The sequence below is a fragment of the Grus americana genome, chromosome 3, assembly GCF_028858705.1.
Source record: "Grus americana isolate bGruAme1 chromosome 3, bGruAme1.mat, whole genome shotgun sequence".
Classification (NCBI taxonomy): domain Eukaryota; kingdom Metazoa; phylum Chordata; class Aves; order Gruiformes; family Gruidae; genus Grus; species Grus americana.
In genome coordinates, this window is record NC_072854.1 from 23,249,426 (window position 1) to 23,262,109 (window position 12,684).

General features: G+C 40.6%; 1 protein-coding gene across 5 annotated transcripts in view; it reads left to right on the forward strand.

The window, feature by feature from the left end:
* The window catches only part of MYOM2 (myomesin 2), an 85,472-nt gene that overhangs the window by 17,020 nt on the left and 55,768 nt on the right, over positions 1-12,684 (forward strand). For all 5 annotated transcript variants that reach the window (XM_054820650.1, XM_054820651.1, XM_054820653.1 and 2 more), the window contains exons 7-10: positions 6,405-6,493; positions 6,574-6,624; positions 6,905-7,069; positions 11,356-11,517. In XM_054820650.1, the coding sequence (XP_054676625.1) occupies positions 6,405-6,493; positions 6,574-6,624; positions 6,905-7,069; positions 11,356-11,517 (467 nt within the window). The remainder of the gene's footprint in view (positions 1-6,404; positions 6,494-6,573; positions 6,625-6,904; positions 7,070-11,355; positions 11,518-12,684) is intronic.

Sequence of the window (12,684 nt, forward strand, 5' to 3'; positions counted from 1 at the left end):
GGCAGAGCCAGCAGAGTGCAGTGTGATACCTGCTGCCAGTCGCAGAGCTGGCCCTCTCATCAGGCGCTCTGCTCCTCAGCACCAGCAGCATCGCTTTAACAAAAAAAAAAAAAAAAAAAGCTTAAAAATTGAATGAACCTTCTCTTCTAACTATTCTCATTTAAAAAAAGTGACACTGCGCGGTCAGTACAGCGCTATTTTAGTTCGATTAGGCAGAAAAGGCTGGAGATGGTTTAATCTGGAGAGGTAGAGAGGGAGGCCTGCCCTTTCTCCTGCTGCAGGTGGGAGCAGGGCAGAGCGGCGGCACTGCGGCAAAGGCAGTGCTCTGGCGTAGAAGGCAGAGCCTTTGAGCTGTGGAGGGTTGATCGGCTGACAAACTGCTGCTCCCAGGGTTTCGCGGGTATGCAGTACCAGTGATACACTCAGGCACGGTGTACTGCTGCTCTTCTTCCCTTGCTGAAATGCAAACGGCCCCCAAATGCAATGCTCTGTGATCTCCCGACAGTCGCTGTCCCCTGTAAGTTGCAATAGTTGGGAGCTTGGGGAAGTGGCCGCCTCGTAGCAGAGGTCCCCTCTTCAGTAAAAACAAAACCCAACCAGACAAAAACAATCAGTCAGATTCAGTCTGACTGGAGAATCAGAGCATGAGATGGTAATCTTGTAGAGTATTTCCACATGTTGATGTCATATAGCCATAACACTGAAAATTTTGTCATTTGAATTCAAAGGAGGCAATTTTAACTCTGTGTAATTTACTACATTCTGCTTCCTGTTCTTGACATGCACTGAATTGTGTTCCAATTCAGGCAAAAATGTTATTTCACTCTTAACTCCTGTGTTTAAATCTACACTAGGCAGATGGATGAATATATGCATTTTAAACAGATATATCTGCCTGGGGAATATTCCCCGCACAAACATTAGCACTTCAGAACCTCATGTGGATTCAGGGCAATTTAATTTTCACAAAAAGTATTAGTACCTTGGGACAGATACAGCTCTGCACTCACACTTCATGCTATCTAAATGTACTCTATGCATATTTTATCTGACCTTTGTAAAGGTTGGAAAACACGCTCTCCATCATGATGCAAGAGTAACTGTTGGAGAGACCACACCTTGCCTCCTGGGTACTTCAAATATAATTTCTAACTGGTCTTGACTCAATGCACTTTACAGTGCAATTCAGGAAATCTAGGGGTTTTAGCATACAGGGAAGTAGATAGTTTCCAGCATAATCCTCAGTCTGAGTATTACCTGGCACAAAAGGAGGGTCAGGACCTCATATGACTTGCCATTCTGCCCAACTTTCTTCAAAGTGTGTATTAGACAAATGTGCTGTGTAGCTCTTACCCACTAGCCCTGTACACTTCCAATACCAGATTTGAAGGCCGTCCACTGAGTACAAGGCTATCTAAGCTGCTTTGATTTACCTCCTGGAGAGTCAGGTTAGAGATCATAGCAAGGAATTGTAAAATGTTTTTGAAGCAGGGACTTCCAGAAAATGGGTAGAGTTCTTAGGACCTCTTAAACAGCAGAAAGTGCCTGGACCCCGTATTGCTACCTGTATATTCATAATAATTTTAAGTACCTTGTTTCTCTTCATAAAACCAAAGGATGTTGTAAGAGCGTGGTCAGCCATTTGGTCAGTAACTTCTTTCTTTTGTTCTCCCTGAGAAAATTAATTCTCACTCCATCACTAACTTCTGTCAAATAGTTGGTTTCAGACATTGAAATTTTGGGCTTAAAGAAACAATCCTTTTGTGAATCTGTCTGTTCTAGAGACTTTTAGGATCATATTCTGTTTTGTCTGTCTTGGAGACCCTCACAAACAGGAAAATCTTGGCAAGGCATGTATCTCGCTGTTCCCTATGAGAGAGCAAGGCTATGGGGGGGAGATTGAGATAAACACAGATACATATCCATTTGGAAAGTTAATGGAGTATGTGCCATTCTGCTTCTTCATTTTAGGGAGGGAGCTTTGCACCTCTAAATTTCTGATGCTTTGAGTGGTCAAGTACAGATGGGAGCCTTGCTTTTGTTCAGAACACGCATTTCTATAATTTATGGATTATTTTTACGCCACCTTGTGGTTAATGATAAATCACACTTTAGATCCTGAATCCTGTTTAATTCTTACAGAAATGAATTCCTGTTGACCGTTTTGTCTGTTGTTTTGATGGGAAATGAAGCCAACACTCAGAGCAGATGATGACTATTTTAAAGTGGTAGTTAATCAGAGTTAACCTCAGTTAAGATATGTTGTTATTTTATCCTTGTTGTCAACACTCTGTAACAACAACAAAATATTAAAGAGCAGTTGGGTTAGATATGACAGAAGCAAAGCAGCCTGAAGAAATGCTTTTTTTTTAATGTGAGGGAATGGCCTAATACAGCAATGATGGGATAGTGTGCATCACTCCGCTATGATATGGGTGATGTAAGCTGCCTAAATTGTGTCCAGCCCAGGGATGGATCAGTACCTCGTCAGCAATTGCAGCATGGCTCTCCTAGCACTTGCCCTGTCAGATGTAAGTGTGCACCATCTTCCTGGAGGGCCTGGCACAGACTAGTGCCTAGGAATTGCACTTCTAAAATTTGCTTGCCGTAGTAAATTAAACACACCCTCTGCCACAGTGGTGTCCTGGCATGGGATGGACTGATTTTCTTGTCCTTCAGGACAGGGCAGCTACACCCAGATTGTTTTCTGGGAATGGACCCTTGCTATCTCCTGATCTGTGTCCGGGAATCCTTTTGGAAAGCCGGCACACACCAGGGCATGCCAAGGGCTGTTCTAACACATCAGCACTAGGGTCATCCAGATCCAGTTTCTGGGGACATTACCTAACACTGTTTAATTTACTAATATGTTATTAAATATAGTATGTGCTATTTACTGTATACTCTATATATGTACAGTATTGTGGTGGGTTGACCCTGGCTGGAGGCCAGGTGCCCACCAGAGCCGCCCTCTCACTCCCCTCATTCACTGGACAGGGGAGAAAAGGCATAACGAAACGCTTGTAGGTCGAGATAAGGACAGGGAGAGATCACTCTCTAATTGTTGTCACGAGCAAAACAGACCAAACTTAGAGAGGGAATTCATCTAATTTATTACTAGGCAAAACAGAGTAGAGGAATAAGAAATAAAATCAACTCTTAAAACACCTCCCCCCACCCCTCCCATGTTCCCGGGCTCAACTTCACTCCCGGCTTCAACCTTCCCCCCCGTCAGCGGCACAGGGGGACGGGGAGTGGGGGTTACGGTCAGTTCATCACACGGTGTTTCTGCCGCTTCTTCATCCTCAGGGGGAGGACTCCTCTCATCGTTCCCCTGCTCCAGCATGGAGTCCCTCTCACGGGGTGCAGACCTTCAGGAGCAAACTGCTCCAGCATGGGGTCCCCCACGGGGTCACAAGTCCTGCCAGCAAACCTGCCCTGGCGTGGGCTCCCCTCTGCATGGGTCCACCGGTCCGGCCAGGAACTTGCTCCAGCGTGGGCTTCCCACGGGCCACAGCCTCCTTCAGGTGCCTCCACCTGCTCCGGCGTGGGGTCCTCCTCTACACCCCCTCATCCTTCCTCCATGGGCTGCAGGGGGACAGCCTGCTTCACCATGGCCTTCACCACGGGCTGCAGGGGGATCTCTGCTCCAGCGCCTGGAGCTCCTCCTCCCCCTTCTTCTGCACTGACCTTGGTGTCTGCAGAGTTTCTTACATCTTCTCACTCCTCTCTCCGGCTGCAAAAGCTCTCTCTCTAAGTGTTTTTGTTCTTCTTAAATATGTTATCACAGAGGCGCCGATTGGCTTGGCCTTGGCCAGCGGTGGGCCCGTCTTGGAGCCGGCTGGCATTGGCTCTATCAGACACAGGGGGAGCTTCTAGCAGCTTCTCACAGAAGCCACCCCTGTAGCCCCCCCGCCACCAAAACCCTGCCACGCAAACCCAACACAAGTATACTCTATATATCTCCTTAAAGTAGGGATGTAGTGCAGCGAGACGGGAACACCTTACAGTCCCTGTACAGTCAGTTCTGTAATGCCCCTTCTTGTAAGACTTTTCTGAGATGCTTCATTTGTTGTTAGCTTGTTCCGTTATAGCAAGACACTGTACAGGGCTGTGAGAAATGTATGAATTACGTACATTTCAGCATAGAGACATTATAACATGACTTAGGAAAGAAGTCTGCAGTTTTACTACAGTTTTGCCTTGCTTTTGGTATTTTATCACCCAAATATTAAATAGTGTGAAACTGAGATAGTAAAAAAAGCATTCTTGTTTTTAAGAAGTTGGTGCAAAGAAATGTCGCCAAGTCTGACAGCTTTCATGCAAGTCCAGAATCAGTTAAGCTTTATATAGATCTGTGAAGGTATTGGCATTTCTTTAGTCTTTCCTGAAAACCATATTAAAAAAAAATAAAATAAAAATTTAATAATATTGAGCCTAGTATTTAAACTCTTTTAAACTGTTTTTCAGACTTTGCCTGTCCAGACTGTAGTAGGGGGCTCAAGAGCTTCATACCAAACTGCAGGCTTTTTGGTTAAGTAGCCTAATCTTAGGACTCTCTGGCTTTGATAATTAATTGTATGATAAACTTTGTATTTTACATCTTTATTTTGTGAAATATGTGGCTGAAGATCAGCCTCCAGGAGGAGCTGTTAGTCCTGCATGTTTAGAGAGAGAAATCTCAATTTAATAGAGCTTTCATCAAGTTGTGTTTTAGACGTCACGGTACAGGTTGTATCATTTTTGTGATATGACACTGTCCAGAATACATGCAAGAGCTGAAAAATAGGTGTCAGATGTGCCTGTCACAGGTGCTACATACCCTAAAATTGGCATCCTGATATGCAATTTACATCAAACACTTGTACGTATTCTTTCTTCTCTCACACCTGGGATATATGACCCTCTTAGAAGACAAGTGCAACCAGAATTTCATCCCTTTCATCTGGCAGTTGCCAAGAAGATACAAATTTGTTCTGGGAAGAAACTAAGTGCATGCATGCAGAACATTGTATCTCATCACTGGAAATTTCAGGGTGGCCACCATTAAATGTACTGCTAAATGAACTGCACAGAAGCAGGATTTAATTGTGTGTTTCTCAGACAGCATTCTGATTAGCCGATGGCTTGACATAATAGAAATTCTAAGAAATAAAAAAAAAAAAATCAGAAATTTTGTTTGACATACATAGAATACTTGAATAATGGAAAAGTTCAAGAAAAAAATATTGAATTGGACCAAATCAAAAGTTTTGTTCATTCAAACCCAAAATGTTTTATTTCATATTAGAGTATTTAGTATGTTTCTGAAAAAAAAAAAAAAACCAGAAGTAAATTCTGAAATATTTTTTAATAAAATATTCATTCTGAAATGTAAAAATGAAATATTCTACCTTTTTCAAAATTGTTTCTTCATCCAGACTATGTTATTTCAGCAAAATTGAGGAAATCTCATTCTACCTAAATTTTCATTTTACCAAAAACTTGTCCAAAATATCTTTAATTTTTTCTAGTCAGTAGTCACTTATATTTTTATTTATTAGAAACATAGCAAGTAAGTTTATTTCAACTGTAAATTTGAGTAATTGCACCAAAAATATGTATATTTGCACTTAGTTTAGTGTCCTTCAAAATACGTTGATAGTTCTTCTCCTGACTCACTCCATTTTAAATAAGAAAAGAACTGGGACATCGAAGTGTGTACCTTTATCTTAACATCTGGCCATATGTCTGCTGATGTAACTTCCTCTTCAAGGAAGGATGCAGTAAGTGAGACAATCCACCACTGGGTCCTATTTTACATGAAGTAACTGGTTTTTTGCTTTATTTTTTATTGTATTGTCCTTGCATAATAAATATATTTTCTCACTAAAAATATATCAAGCCAAAACATTTATACCCATAAACAAATTTGGTCAGTTTCCCTGGTTTTGTATCATTTCCTCTGGACTGCTTAAGAGATAGGAGAGAGGCAAAAATGCCAGTATCTGCCTGCTGGGAATAGCCATAGAAGGAGGAATTTCTGCAAGCATCCCATGTACTTTTGTTCCACGTCTCTTTCTTGAAATACGCGGCAGAAGGGCAAGACGGATTAAGGAAGAAGGTTACATACAGAAAGGGAATAGCCAGACTGGCATCCTCCAGCTATCTCCTTTTGATCATTCTCTAAAGGTCATTTCCAGTTTGCTCAATTTAATACAGCCTGCACACAAAGCTGCGATAAATCTGCAGTAAAAGACAGTACCAGCTTTCTGATTGTCTTTCATCAACATCTTGCACTGTGTGACACCAGCGCAGAGCTTTATACACCTTCCTCAGGGTTGACATAGCTTGGTTTGTAATATCAATTATTAAGAGAATTTGCATTTCTGTAAAGAGTTATCTGTTTTCCTCCTTCTTTTCAGAGCCGATTTTGATGATTCTGCTACCTATTCAGCAGTCGCAACAAATGTCCATGGGCAGGCATCAACTAATTGTGCTGTGATTGTGCGAAGTAAGTCTTGCTTCATCATTAAAACAAGAAATAGATATCATGCTCATGTCATTGAATGTTTATTGTCTGTTTATTTGTAGGGTTCAGAGGGGACGAAGAGCCTCACCCAGCTGGGATAATGCCCTTCCACTGTAAGCATTATTTTTTCTTTTTGCTTAGATAGTTTATGTGCTTTTATCAGAGTAATGTTTTACAGATGAGAAAATTGGATGCAACTTGTTCCTTCCGGCTTTGCTTTGTAAGCATTCAGTTACAATGAGTTATCCAGATGCTTTTGCTTTCCCAGTTGCATTTCTAGATCAGTATATAGTATAATAGAGAGCTCCATCTTCTGTTCGGATCAGACAGCAATCTGCTTGTGCCAAGTCAATTCACCTATACTCCAGGATGTTTTCATTTTGTCATGCACAGTGCCCCTGTCATATGACGTTTGCTTCACTCACATTGATGTCCAGTTTTTGGAGAAGTTTGGAGTCACCTTTGGAACTGAAGGTGAAACGCTGACCCTGAAGTGTACTATGTTGATCACCCCAGACCTGAAAAGACTGCGACCTCGTGCTGAGTGGTATAGAGATGGTAAGTTAGTACATTGAATAGCAGCTACCTGGAAAATGCTGGAGGAAGCACTGAGGACTCAGATCAGGCTTAGAACTCGAGCTTCTTGGAATTAAATTTGGAATAGAGCAAATAAATATCTCTAGTTAGAATTTATAGACTTGCACTCTCTTTCAGTTAAGTGACTTGGAAAACTTCTTGAACACACATTTACAGCAACAGGAGGTAATCTCATATTATCTAATAACACAATAGTCAGAACATTTAGTGACTAGGTGGAGATCCAAACTCACTTCCTAGATTTGACCATGATTTATAATTGAATGCTGTGACCACTGAGCTGAAGGGTACTCACAGAGCAGTAAATTAAAGTTTGAAGCACTGAGGTGTGGGTGTGGGCCTCCACTTCCATCGTGCTCCCGTATTTATTGTGAATTTTATATTAAAACCAATTTAATTTATAGCTCAGAAATACTTACAGGAGCCGGGCCTGAAACACATACCTTTGCTCTGCTGTTTAAGTGCTGTTGGTAGGTTGCTTTCCTTGCCTTTTTTGTCAGTGAAAAACGATGCTATGCCAAGTGAAGCAGTCTTAGCTGGAAGTACTGAAGCAAACATCAGTGTAGCACACCGTACAGTCTGGGGGATGGTACACAAACCCTGCACGAGTAGTGTTGTTCACTGCAACAAAAAAAGGTCTTGAAACATAAAACTAGCTATTTAAAGTTTAATGGATATCGGGCTATTGTAGATATTTAGCTCACCACTTTTCACCAACCACAAGCTCTGTGCAGGATTCTAGTCTAAATATTCAGCCTGAGGATTTAAGAAAAGCCTTGGTTACCTTTGAACGGTGAGACCTTTCCCCAAAGGGACCACATTTGAGAATGGTGGACTCCCAAGACTGGTGATCGGACTGGTCCCAGACGAGCTGGTAGAAATTTCCATAGCTGACAAAATGTGGTGCATAAGCTAAGAAGTGATAGTAATATTAATAAGTCAGTCAAGAAAATTCAAGATTAGGAAAAACAGAAAAAGGACTCTCTTATTGCTGCTAGTTATGCCTTTTGTTTCATGTACATCACAGTTTTACATAGATTGGCATCCGATCCTTCAGTGAATGGACTGCTACTTACTATTTCATTCCTATTTGTCTGTCATTGTGGATACTTCATTGTGATGCGACTATTAGATTTTACTAAAACAAAAATAGCTTTTTCGTTTGGTGAATAACCTAAAATCTAAGGCTCATCCTTGAACCCAGATTCTGTTTCCACTGAAGCGTACAGGGATTCGTAATCGTTATAAACAATCACTCATGTCACCTTTACTTTGTCTCCTGCTGGGCCCAGTTTCTTGAGGTGCCAGACCTCTGATATTTTCAGTTTGGAACTGTTAATTTTCAAGGACTGCCCTATATTGTTCACTTTTCATCCAACATGAATTGTTCTTGTGCTATAGATAGGTGAACAAAAGCTTACAGCCCTTTCAGTTTAACCCTTCATGATGCCAAGATAATTCCCTCGATATGTAACAATATTATGCTCTTTATTTTCCCCCTTGTTTGGCTTAAGTTTACCTTCCCTGTAAAAGCCTTAGATGAAAACTTGGTCTCTTTGAAGCCAATATGTTTTTGCTAGTCAGTCAGATAAGCCTTCATCCCATGAACCTACTTACATTACGGGAAATAAGGTGATACGAACAAGCTGAGATTCGTCCTTCATTGCACATACATGGATCAGAATATTTCCAAGAGGTGTGCAGATGCATCGACTGGCAGAACGTGTTCCCAAACACAGCAGGAATTCATGCGCTGTGAACCCTTGCTATGTGCTACAGTTTCCTGTGTTGAGTCTCTTGAGAGCTGGAGGCAATGCATAAATGTAAACAATGAGAAGGTTAATAATTTGTTTAACACCATGTACTTTAGACTTTCTATTTTTTTTTTTTTTTTGAGAGGTAATACTTAATTCTACTCTTGCATTAAGACAAACTGTATTTTTCCTAAAATTTTTCAGTTTGTGTTAATCAAATAATAACAACCTGAGATGGATACGTATGATTTACTGCTAATAATTATACACATGAGAAATATGTGTTTATCCAGCATTAATAAGCTTCAGGTGAGTGAACCTTATTGAGGATGTCTACGAGATTCCTAGGGGCATATAAGTCAACTGAATCAAATCCTCTAAAGTGGTTTGAGATTTCACAAACATGAATATGATGTCTTTAATTCATAGCCCACTTAGAACAATTTAAGATACTGAAAGAAATAAATCAAAATAATACTTCAGGAACATATATCTAAGCTGGATATGAGTTCAGGTGGTAACAGGAGCTTTCTGTTATTGATCTGTAATATAATATAAACATTGTAAAGCTATGTGCACCAACATTCTGCAGCCATTTATACTATAATCTAGAATAAAATAATTTAATTCAGAGGGAAAAATCATGCAGTGCAGAATTTAGCTGAAATTTCAGCAACCAAAGTACATGATGAAAAGAAGCTTTAGTATATAGTAATTACCCACACTTTCTATGAATTTTCAGCAGAGTAATATTTTAGGAAAAATATCTCACGTACTGAAAACAACACGTGAGGCTTGAGTCACACTGTCTCCGAGGGTTAGTCTCCTGCAGGTTTGTTCTTTGGTAAGTTCTGGGAGAAGTGACAGAGCACGACACGTTGATAGACTGGGAATATGAGTGCAGTACTGAGACCCTGTAATTGTAATATTGTTGTGATGGCAGGTGCATGAATACCTGCTTTATCAGAACTTCTGAATATGTTCCTGGCCTCCAAAATTTACTCTTCTCCTTGGCTTTTCTAGAAAGTCATCCATCCAGACTGCATTAAAAGAGAGAGCTCCTGCTTTCTTAGGGGATCTAGTGGGCCTTGCGTGAAGGAGAAAAGTTTTTCTCTAACCAGACATGACTGTCCCCACAGTTTCTGGTCTGAGGTACACATAAAAGGTGGAAATGGATGATGTTGACTTTAATAGACAATACAGGCTTGCCTACAGCTTCTGCAGATTCAAAGTAGAGTGTCTACCATCCCGCTCAAGCTTGGACTCTAAATAAGTAACCTGCTTTTCAGAGGTGCTGGTCACTCAACTTCATTTTTTCTTCAGGATTTTCCACAGAACTTATGCATTGGTTAAAGTTTCTAGGTGAAGACATTTTATGATTTAAGATTTATGATTTAAGATGTCTTTCTGCACAAAGTCTCAGTATCATTGTGACATGCATGACAGAAAGGGGACATGCAGATTTTCTAGGTAAGGATCTCATGATTAAGAATCTCACGGGAAGGAATGTGACTGAATTCACTTTGTACGCTTCTCAGAAAACAGCTGTATGCTTAGGTGATTATGTAATTTACTGCTGTAAGCTTTAGTAGCGTGTGTCTTCCAGATGCTTTGTTATCTGAATGTGTGCAATTTCTTTATACCTTCTTATGCAGTTCAGCTGGTAGGTGGGAAAACTGATTCCTTTGAAATTGTCTGCTCCCAAGTATATTTAAGCAATAGAATAATACACATTTGTAGATATTCAGCTCCTTTAAATACAGTTCTGCTGCATTGATTACAATAAATTAGTATGCAATAGGTCTTAGGGAGTTAAAAATCAAAAATAATCCAATCAATTATTAAAAAGGGTGATATGAGAAAGTCCCTTGGCTAGCATAAAATACCCTGCTTATTCTTTTGCTCTGGTTTCACCAGGCAATCAGATTAATTTGCATTAATCATGGGTCACCACCTCTCACCTGTGAGAGATTCAAATTTAATTTTATTCACTGCTCAACAGGCATGCCTTGAAGATTTAAATTTAGTGTATATTTATAGCAGTCTTCAGATTAAAGTGAAATCTGGTCTTTAAACTCGGAGGAAGAAATTGAGTAATCTGACATTTGACCCGAGCAGGTAGCAGAACTTATTAAAAATGAAACAAAGTTCCACCCTGCATCCATTACAGGGTATGGCAGGTTTTCATGTCATTATTTCGAAATGTAGATAATATTTTCCTCTGTCAGTGTTTTAAAAACTATAGTGGCGGAATTCTGTTGCTGGCACTGCATAGGGCAGTCTGAGACCTCATATTCTCTAAAATTCACCGATGGAATAAGTTTAGAGAGGTGCAATTTACTCTCTGTAGAGTTTTCATAGCGTCAAAGCACCATCACTCTGAATAAAGCTGGCATAAAGGTTGGTTTGTGCCCCTGATTAGCACAGAGCTGCACTAGGACGTAGGTTGTTCTGGCCAGCGTGGTAATGTGTCTGATGTGTCTGCTCTTCCAGACGTGCTGATAAAGGACTCCAAGTGGACGAAGCCGTATTTTGGAGAAGGTCAGGCAGCTCTGTCCTTTACCCATCTGAACAAAGATGATGAAGGTTTATACACCCTGCGCATGGTTACCAAAGGCGGAGTGAGCGAATACAGCGCGTTCCTGTTTGTCAGAGGTAAACTTTTCATCTGTTTCTTGGGGAGAAATTAAAAAGAGCAGTAGAAAGATTAGTTTTAGTAAACTATCCCATGTAATGACTGAAGTACAAAAGAAATCCAGCCTTGTGGTATTTCATAGTTGCTCGATTTATATAGTAATCTGTGCTAGAAAAAACAGTCACCTTACATGAATAGGGAGCTTCAAGAGGAGCATACTCCTGAGGACATTTTCTTTCCTGAAGAACCAGAGAAATCATTCTTGTGAAAGACCAGCTTGTTTCTTTCTTTACCATTGTTGTGGTTTAATCTGGCTGGCAGCTAAAACAACCACAGAGCCATTTGCTCACTTCCCTGCCACAGCGGGATGGAGGAGAGAATCGAAAAGGAAGAAAAGTAAAACTCATGGGCTGAGATAAAGACATTTTAATAGGACAGAAAAGGAAGAAGATGATGATAGCAACAATAATAAAAAATATACAAAATAAGTGACGCACATCACAATTTCTCACCACCTAAAAGCCGATGCTCAGCTACTTCCCGAGCCGCAATGCCACCTTCCAGCTAGCTTCCCCAGTTATATACAGAGCATGACGTCATATGGTATGGAATCTCCCTTTGGTCAGTTGGGGTCAGCTGTCCCAGCTGTGTCCCCTCCCAACTCCTTGTGCACCCCCAGCCTACTCTCTGGGGGGGTGGTGTGAGAAGCAGAAAACTTATCTGTTTTCTTGCCTTGACTCTGTGTAAGCAGTGCTCAGCAATAGTGAAGACATCTCTATATTATCAACACTGTTTTCAGCACGAATCCAAAACATAGCCTCATACTAGCTACTATGAAGGAACTTAACTCTAGCCCAGCTAAAACCAGCACAGCCATCTTTTCCCAGTAGGAAATAAACCTCTTTGCATACTACCAGTCCTCACCATGAAGGCTTTAGCTCTAGAAATTACCAACTGCGAATGAGCCTTGTTGGACGTTGTCATAGCCTGTGCCTGGCCTTAGGAGGAGGCATAGGAGAAAGCAAAAGAAATATTCCCACCACTGTACCAGTCAAAGTCATCTTAATAATCAGAGAAAAGAAGCAAAGTAAAAAATTATCTCACTGAAGAAATACAGTTTTTACAAGGGACATAGATAAAAGGAGGTAAATGTATTAAAATAGAATAAAGGTCATAATTTTCCCTCA